The sequence below is a fragment of the Gavialis gangeticus genome, unplaced genomic scaffold (assembly GCF_001723915.1).
Source record: "Gavialis gangeticus isolate Ggan-Ray unplaced genomic scaffold, GavGan_comp1, whole genome shotgun sequence".
Lineage (NCBI taxonomy): Eukaryota > Metazoa > Chordata > Crocodylia > Gavialidae > Gavialis > Gavialis gangeticus.
Window position 1 is genome coordinate 61,020,120 of NW_017729024.1, and position 9,317 is coordinate 61,029,436.

Consider the following 9,317-nt stretch of genomic DNA (forward strand, 5'->3'; position numbering starts at 1 on the left):
CCTGGCTTCTCCCCCAGCTTGGGCTCACTCCTCCTCCCCCTCCCCAACCCAGCATGAGGCCCAGGCCCACTCCTCCCCCTCCCCACATCAGGCCACGTCAGCCCCGCAGGTGGCAACAAAGGAAAGGGAAAAACAGGCAATTCGAGTACTGCTGGCCTCACCCCCCCACCTCCATCCCATGTCCCCGCCATCATGGCGGTGCTCCACCGCCTCCTGTCCAAACACTTCTTCACACACTGATTGGCTGTTTGTCAGCCAGAGTGCAAATAAAGCCAGCCATTTTTATAATATTAGAATAATGCAACCAATTAAGCTGCAGTCTGCACTTCACAGTACAGCAGTGACTAACACATTCAAATATAATGTGAGACTAAATATACCAACTATTCAAATATGCAGTCTCTAGCAGACAGTATTAAAATCAAAGATAAATGAAAGTCCCTACCCATATATCCTGTTTTTCACCAATTGGAAAGTTTGAATACAAGTCGATCATTTCTGGAGTCCTGTACATTGGGGTTGTGTTCCTCGTAATCTGCAAACACAAAATACAGCTTCTTGAGGAAGAGCCTGAAATAGTGCACTAGAGCTTTATAACTAAGAAAATAGCTTTCAAATTACATTTTGCTACAACAAATGCAAAGAACGGGAGTCCATTTAACTTCTAAAGACAGTCTGGTAAATATTTACCAGCATAGGACCCTTTGCTTTGAATCTCACAATATTGGTACAAGACCTTTGTACCTTGGTGTAAAGACTCTGGGATTCACATTTTTACTTGTCTACATGGGGAAGTTAGTAGACATTGGATTTACTGAGCACTAGTCACTTTGTATTAACTCCTGGTGTGGACACTTAGTAGCTTATTCCAATTACAAAGCAGAGTAACTTCTCTCAAAAGACACTCTTTAGTATTCACTAAGTGTTTATACAGGGTGTAAGTGTAGAACAAATAAGCCCATAATCATACCCTGAAAACCCTCCTGGAAAAGGGACTCTTTGTACCTCTTGTCACTACCTTAAGCAAGAAACATTACCCAACTGCAGTGCACGAACATTTGTTCTCAGAAAGTTGGCAGGTGGCTCTAAGTCCTGAATTCCAAAGGGGGAGGGGGAGGAATGGATATAAAGAAAGATCATTCTACTTGTTTTCAGGGCCAGATAAAGAATTTAATGCTGTCAACCTGAATGTCCACTGATAAGCCTATGGATTTTAAACTTCATCTTGTACTTCTAACAACCCAAATGGCTCCAGGTGATTTATCCTACATCCTTCCCAAGGCAAAATGATACCATCTGTCAGCCTGGTAAACCATGTGCTATATCAGACAAAATTACAAAAACACATTTTACAGAAGTGGGGAAAAGTACTATCACTAATTATAGCTGTCCTGGGAGTACAGAAATATAGCACAGTCCCAAGACAATGAAGCAGACCTTACTGCTTTTCACACAATCACCCAAATCAATGTTAGGGGCCTTACTTTAGTTTAGCAGATTATGCAATAAAAAAGGAAAAAAAAATCACTCCAGTACAAAACAACTTTATGCCTTTTTTCAGAGATTATAAATTAACATACAAGCAGGAAATGAGTCAATACTTTCTCTCTTTTAATGAGAGATCAGAACTTCCAAGTTGCATACTTACCTGCATTAGAACAGCAGACACTGTATGGGTAGAGGAGATCTTATACAAGCTTTTGGGCACAAAGTACATTTTTCTTCAGGTAGGGGAAAAAGCAGTAGGTACAACCTAAGCTAACAAGTGAGTCGTTTTAATCAAATTTGAAATCCAAATGACCTTTGGTTGTCTTAGAGCCATTATAAAACATCTACTCAGGATTAGTGACAAAAGCAAGTATGCAACAGTAAACCCAACATTGTAAAAGCAATTACAGGCATACCTCGTTTTATTGCGTTTTGCTTTATTGCGCTTTGCAGATATTGCGGGGTTTTTTTTGTTTTTGTTTGTTTTTTACAAGTTGAAGGTTTGTGGCAACCTTCATTGTTGTCTTATTTTAAGCAATTGCCACAGCTACCCCAGCCTTCAGCAACCACCGCCCTGATCAGTCAGCAGCCATCAACATTGAGGCAAGACCCTCCACCAGCAAAAAGATTACAACTTGCTGAAGGCTCAGATGATGGTTAGCATTTTTTAGCAATAAAGTATTTTTTTAATTAAGGTATGTACATTGTTTTTTTAGACTTAATGCTATTGCACACTTAATAGACTACAGTATAGTATAAACATAACTTTTATATGCACTGGGAAACCAAAAAATTCGTGCGACTCGCTTTATTGCGGTGGTCTGGAACCGAACCTGCAACATCTCCGAGGTATGCCTGTACATGTTAAGTTTCTCACCTCTTCTTCAACTATTGCTCTCTTTTGTGCAGACCAACTGTAGTCAGGATAATATGCTACTGTTGTAGCACTGCCAAAGTCACACAGCTTAATTGTTCCTTGGTTACTAATCAGCAAGTTTTCCACCTGCAGTGAAGGTAAATTGATAAGATGTTACATTTATAAAAGCCTATTCCATGCCTCAGAAGGGCACAGATTCATAAAATGATTAAATGGCAAATCTTTAAGGAACATTTGTGTTTACAGAAACAAAGATCTCAAGTATCTGAAAATTTATGAATGCATAATAGGTGGCATCCTCATCTTGTGGAAGAGGAACCCTAAAAGCAGTGCAAGTATACATGACTGACTTAAGGACCAAGTCTAAGGCACAGCAGAGAATAAAAAACTAAATGAAAACCAGCTAGGTAACTTATTGCTATAGTTTTTCCTGCATTATATTCAATTTTGTAAAGGTTAAAAATTTTGGTATTTTCTGGAATTCAATGCAAAATACCTGGGCAAAGAACTAGAAAGTCACACAAAACATATTAGAAGAAAGTTGGACTAAACAAAATTAGAGTGCCATGAAACAGAGTTCTCACTACTTGCCCTGAAAGAAAATGCATTTAACATTTAGTCTCATCAGCAACATCACTTAAAAGCTAGAGAAAACCTCAAGGGCAGCCTATGCTAACTGCAAGTGCCACAAATATTTATTCAAAATATTAAATGTTGCACATCTCCCATTGCGTCTCATCTTCCTGCATTGGAATTAGCCTCAAAAGCGTGAGCATCTTTATCACTGTATCTTGTACCATGTGGAGTTGTATCTGTTGATGCAACAGAAGTAGGGTGATGGAAGTTGCATTCCTGAGCTACAACCCTCATCTCATTAATAGCTCTTATATTGTTGAAGGACACATTTGTTAGTTGACAAGCTTCCAGCAAACACCATATTAGCTACCATGGATGTCACATCTCTGCACACCAGTATCCCCCCCCTAAATAAGGATGAATTATAATATAAGCCTTAAAGAACATTATTCCCCAGCAAGGATACCACTTTTCTCCACTGCACTCTCCTCCTTAGTTGTGCAAGGAGGATTTCAGATTTGAGGACTCCCTATATCCACAGAAGACATTGCCATGGGCATACATATAGCTCCCCAACATGCCAATATATTTATGATAGACCTTGAAGCCCATTTCCTCAGCAGCTGCCCTCTCAACCCCCTGAAATACTCAAGTTACACTGATGACATGGGAAAGAATCTCTAGAGAAATTTCAACAAGATTTTATCAACTCCACCCCCACAACCATCGAACTTCCTAGATACCATGGTGACGGTCTGCAGTGACCACATCATCACCACCACAGTGCATCAGAAATCCACCAGTCACTGCAGCTACTTTCATTCCACCAGTCTTCATCCTAAACAAACAGCTAGATCCATCATCTACAGTCAAGTTCTCCGTTACAACCACATCTCCTCTGATCCCACTAACTGGAATGCATACCTTAAGGATCTGAAACAAGGATTCCTACAGCTGCAATATAGTCCCAAAACTTTAGTACTCAAAGCCAGACACAGACCTTGCTTGCTTTAACCTGCTACAACACCAACCCCAGGACAAACGCAGTAATTCCTCTGGTTCAGCCCCCATCTTGAATACTTCAGATATATCATGAATGATCTCCAAAGCCTCATGGAAAAGGATGACCAAAGCAGCCCTGATCTTCTGAAGATTTATAGACCCAGCAAATTGAGGGGATTTGTCCTATGCCTTTAAAAACTAATTCAAAGGAAATTTTAAAAACTCAAATTTAATTCCCAAGAAAACTGACTCATTTGTCTCCATGTGACAAAGGACAAACTAAACTCAGTGCAAGGTTAAGCATACAGTTATTGTAAAGGCTTCAAAATGGGATGGGGAGCTGCTGCTATTGAGAGCAAGCAGAAGCTGTTATATGCTGTACTGTCACACCTGCAAGACCTTTGCTGGGCTTGTAACAAACAAAAACAAACAAACAAACAAACTTTAACCCTGCTTCATCCAGGTTCAAAACAGGGTAATTTAGCTCACTTGTATTGCTATGGGATCATGCACATGTAACAATGCAATAGCTGCTGCACACTCCTGAGCAGCAGCTCCCCTCCCCAGTTTTGGAGATGTTGCAAGTATGTTTCAGATAGGCTTCAAGCATCAAAACCACAGGACTATTTACAAGGCACTCCGTAATTAGTTCTTCATCATCAAGTTCTTTAATACTCACATAACCATTAGCCATTGACAAAAAGATTCAAAGGGAAAGAAAATTAACCTAATCATTCCTGACAAGGAGAAGGAAACAACTGACAGTCACTGTGCAAAGTTCAGCCTACTAAAAGCTGCAATATACTAAAGAGTTTAGGCACCCCTGTATCTTTAAAAAAAGCAGGAAGTCTTTGGATTATCCTCTTCTCTAAAGAAGCTACACTTAAAGGCAAATCAACATTTTAAAAAAGCAAAAAACAAAAAAATGTACAGTTAAAATTTGTCTAAGATTAAAAACCATTAAGTCAGGAAACCTACTCAAGCCAAAAAGATGTCTGTGGTCCTGGCATGGCTAACAGGGAATGAAGTGTTTTTAGCCAGTCTAAACCAAAAATTAACATTGAAACAGAAAGGAAATTTGACAGGCTACCAGCTTTTACAGGTAGCAAAATAGGAAGCGTCTCCTCTAACAAATCAGCTGTAAGTGTTTTCAGCAGCACCACCCCCACTTCTTAAACAGGTTTCACTGTCCTGCAGGGCACTCTGAAAAGCTGCTCCTGCTTGCTAGACTAAGAAGCACTTCCCCAGTCTCAAAATATTAGCATACCAGGAAATTTAAAGGGCATGCCAGCAGCCCCAGGACCAAACAGCAGCTTCTTACTCCTACAGCTTCTAGCACAGCCTTTAAAGACTTGCAGGCAGCAGCATAAATTGGAAAAGGCAGTCCTGTTGCCCTGTTCCCACTGCTACTCGAGTTGTAAATGGATGAGGGAGTGCTACCACTTTTCAGGGAGCCCCCTTACCCTTGCTACCCAATGGAGACCATCCCCAGGCATCCTAGCAAGCAAGGGAGTAGCAAGCAGAGCCACTGGGGAGTGTGGGGGGGGTCCTCTTTCCTGTGCTCTAGCAGTCTAGGTAGCACTATGGATGCCCTGGTCCCCAGCCAAAATAGCAAGCAGCGGGTAGCAGCACAGTCAGCAAAACTGCAGTGCCACTGGCCCTGACACCCTAACAAACATCCCCCCAGTCCTGCTAAGTCAACTATACCAAGCAGGGGACAATGTTTCTTGAGAGCCTGCCCAGCAGAAAGGCATCATGGAGCCAGGGAAAGCAGGTGCCTCTGCTTCCCATATGAAAAAGAAACCTGTCTAAACCAGACCTTTTTCCGATCTGCTGCAATTTCCTCTTGGACAAAATTTCACTGTATATGAGTTTAAACTAAAAAACAATAAAATGATTTGGCTCAGAAGCTATATGCACACTGGTAAGTCTTCTCCTCTGTTGATCTAAATAAAGCTTTGTGGAAAAAGGCAGGGAGATGAGTGAAATCATCAAGGAACACACCTTCCCACATCACTATAATGAAGTCACTGTCTCTTGCAGCACAGAGATCAGGATCTTGCCCTCTCAGGCTATGTGAAAGTCCTCTCCCCTTCTGCAGCTACAGTAACATGAAACCAGCTTTTTCCCCCTCTGACTGAATCTGTGCCAGAGACATTTCCCTCAGACTGACTTTTAATCAGATTACAGTATTCATTTCAACTTAGTCTAGAACAATTTTGTGAAAAGGGTTATTCAAAAAGGGTGGGTGCTGGAAACACTTTTACAGCTGACTGTTAGAGGAGACCTTTCCTATTTTGTTACCTTATGTTCCACAAGCTTCTGTACACTGAGGTTTTAGCTACTGGTGCAAAAAAGTTACTCTAGACAATTTGCACCGGGAAAATTTACCTCAGGTTGAATAAAACACATCTTTTTCTCTGTGAGGACTGAGAGGGTGGGGGAAGAGGAAGAGGGAGTGGTGCTCTGCAACGGCCTGGACACCCTCTCCCTTTAAGTCTACCATACATCAGGAGTAGTAGCCAGGAACTTTAAGTCTCAAAAACAAGTAAAAAATTCCCACCTCCCCTTCCCTTCGCTCAGCAGCCCCTTCCCTTCCTGCAAACTGCTGCTGCACTCTCCAAATGTCCTGGGGGCAGGGGCTCTAGAACTGCTCTTGCCTGCTCTAGCCCAGCTCCAAGCAGAGGCAGGCTCAATCAGGGACAGTATCAGCAGTGGGCAGGTCTCACCTTCCTGCCCAGGTCCATTACAGCCAAAGAGCAGGTGCAGGGGAAGGAAAATCCACCCACTGCCACCACCATCTTTGCCAAACCTAGCTCCACATGCAGACTAGCTGCAGTTGGGCAGAACTGGCTCTGGAGCCTCCCCAGCCCCTGGCTCTTCTGGGCAGCAGCCAGGAAAGGGGAAGAATTGGAGGGGAGGAAATGTACCACTGAGCACAGAGAAGGGAAGGAGCAGAGAAGATTCTTACCTGATTCAGAGATTTAAAGTCCCCTACTGCTGCTCCTCCACTTGTTGTGGAGAGGCTGCAAGCCTGGGTACAGCAGCCCTTGCAGCACAGTTCACTGCTTCCACACTCTCCCTTCCAAAATCCTGGATCTGACCATGCTCTTCTCTCAGCATGACTTAAGTCAACTAGATTGTACTGACATGCAATCTGTGATGCACCACTAAAAATCAAAGCCTTTGATAACCTGTTAAGATGCTCCACATAGCCTATACTGCAAATACACGTTCAGTTTGTTTCTTCCCAAGAAAAGCACATTCCATGTTCAAGTAGGAGGATGTGATATTCTCTTTCACATACACATGAAAGGGAAAAAAAAAACAAAACACACACACACTTATAGGAAACTCTGATATAAAAGCTTATGAATTTCATTTAAAGAAAGAGGGATCCTGTTACAAGATTTTTACACTACAGATTGCCATAGTTATGAACACTGGCCTTTCCCTGGAAAGGGGGGAATGTAATCAGGAGCATGTGCACATGCGCACCCACATATACCACACAGAGCAGTGCTGAGCTATGGGGTTCACTATGACTTAAAACACTGACTCTGCTGGGGCCCAGCCCAATCAAAGCCAAAAAGCTTATGATTTACTATATAGTTGGACTAATATCATGCATAGTTGGATAGTTTGTACTAGATGCAAGTAGGTACAAAACTGCTGTTTAAGTGTGTTTATGGAGTGCCTCTTTTTGAAATTGCTCCAAATTTTAGCAAAGGTAAAATTAAATCAATTCTGGATGAACTAGCACATTACTACAGGAATGTTTATTTCCAACTCTGTTTTCAGATTTGCCTTACTTCCATGTGCCCAGGGAGAACAGGGTCTTACTGTAAGGGGTGGAAAGGGGTTGCAGCAGAAATTGGCAGGGGAGCAAAAGGGCCACCTGATCTCTCCCAGATTGGTCTTCCCTGCTATAGTAGTGGGAGGGGGACAAATTCAAAGCAAACCTCCAATAATTAGATTTTAAACCTGGAATATGATAACAAATTTACAAATGTTCCATATATAGAATCTAATTATTGGGAAGTTGCCCAATATTTGAGTGAATATGGTACATGCCAATGCCTTCCTCTGCTTACCACCAGAACTAAACTGAATTAAATTTCAGGAACATGTACCAACTCCGTAAAAAAAAAAAAGCTCCAGTTAACTTGAGAAGAAAAGCAAACCACAAGGTTTCAACTGCTTTTTAGCAGTCTAAACAGGAATGTCAACAAGAATTTTAGCACAAAATATTAATAACAGATGCTGCCTAAGTAGTAAGCCATATAAAGCAAGCCTTCATTCTCAAACAGTATTCTTGACAAAATAGCATGTGCTGCATTTCAAGATGTTTCATATTATGCATAAATCCAAGCTGGCATGCTCCTACTATACTCGAAAAAAGTAATCATTTAAATTCTATACTGTACCTTTAAATCCCTATGAATAATAGGAGGTTTTTGTTTATGCATATGCTGCACTGCTCTGCAGGTCTGATAAAATATCTTCAGAACAGTATCACATGAAATAAGCCCTTTGCATTCTGCTTTCTTTAAGAAGTCTACCAGCTGCCCTGTAGAAGAGAAAAACCAATTCATATTAGCATATAGATATTTCAAGTTCTGAAAAGTTACCATATAGAATATTAGGAGAGTAAATGTGACAAAGGTTTATTAAGTTCCATTTTAAACCCTACATTTTAACAGATTTTATATAGATAAATTCCAGGCTGATTTTTAACACTTACCCCTACAGGAAAAAGGCACAAGATGGTCTTCAATGCTCTTACAGGTCAAAAAGCTATGAAAGCCTCCAAAGTAAGAAGTTTGCAAGAACTGCTCCTTCATTAACTGGAGCCTGTTCTACACCACCATTTTGTGAGCAAAATTAAGTGTTGTTTTGCTGTTCCTTGAAAACTAAAGCTTCACACTATTTTTTTTGTTCAGTACTTGGTATATACAAAAATAAATGAACAAGTTTTTAGGATAATCCATAGTAGTCAAAAACAGAAGTTTTACCTTTACATAGCTCCGTGAGCAGAAGAAATTCAGCCTGCCCAGTATCCGATTCTTCTTTTCCTATAGATGCAGCAGAACAGAACTGGACAATGTTGGGATGACCTGAAAGCTTTTTCTGAGGAAAATTTGTTGAAGGAAAAAACTTGTTAGAGAGCTCCTTCATGCAAATCAGGCACAAGCAACTTGCAGCTTTCATGGATTTTAAATGTTAGCTCATACATGAAGACAAAGTAATTTGTATGTAATGCAAAGAGATGAATCAGCATCTCATTTGAACAGAAGTTGAGATAAAGGCAAGTCACCGAGAGTAAAAATAAATGAAAACTATGACTACGGGGGGTGGGGCAGGGAGACTGGGC

At 41.1% G+C, this 9,317-nt stretch overlaps 1 protein-coding gene across 2 annotated transcripts in view; it reads right to left on the reverse strand.

The window, feature by feature from the left end:
- The window catches only part of GAK (cyclin G associated kinase), a 207,220-nt gene that overhangs the window by 135,585 nt on the left and 62,318 nt on the right, over nucleotides 1-9,317 (reverse strand). For both annotated transcript variants that reach the window (XM_019517146.1, XM_019517145.1), the window contains exons 4-7: nucleotides 8,959-9,073; nucleotides 8,371-8,513; nucleotides 2,366-2,491; nucleotides 446-535 (exon numbers count right to left, since the gene is read on the reverse strand). In XM_019517146.1, coding sequence (XP_019372691.1) covers nucleotides 446-535; nucleotides 2,366-2,491; nucleotides 8,371-8,513; nucleotides 8,959-9,073 — 474 coding nt within the window. The remainder of the gene's footprint in view (nucleotides 1-445; nucleotides 536-2,365; nucleotides 2,492-8,370; nucleotides 8,514-8,958; nucleotides 9,074-9,317) is intronic.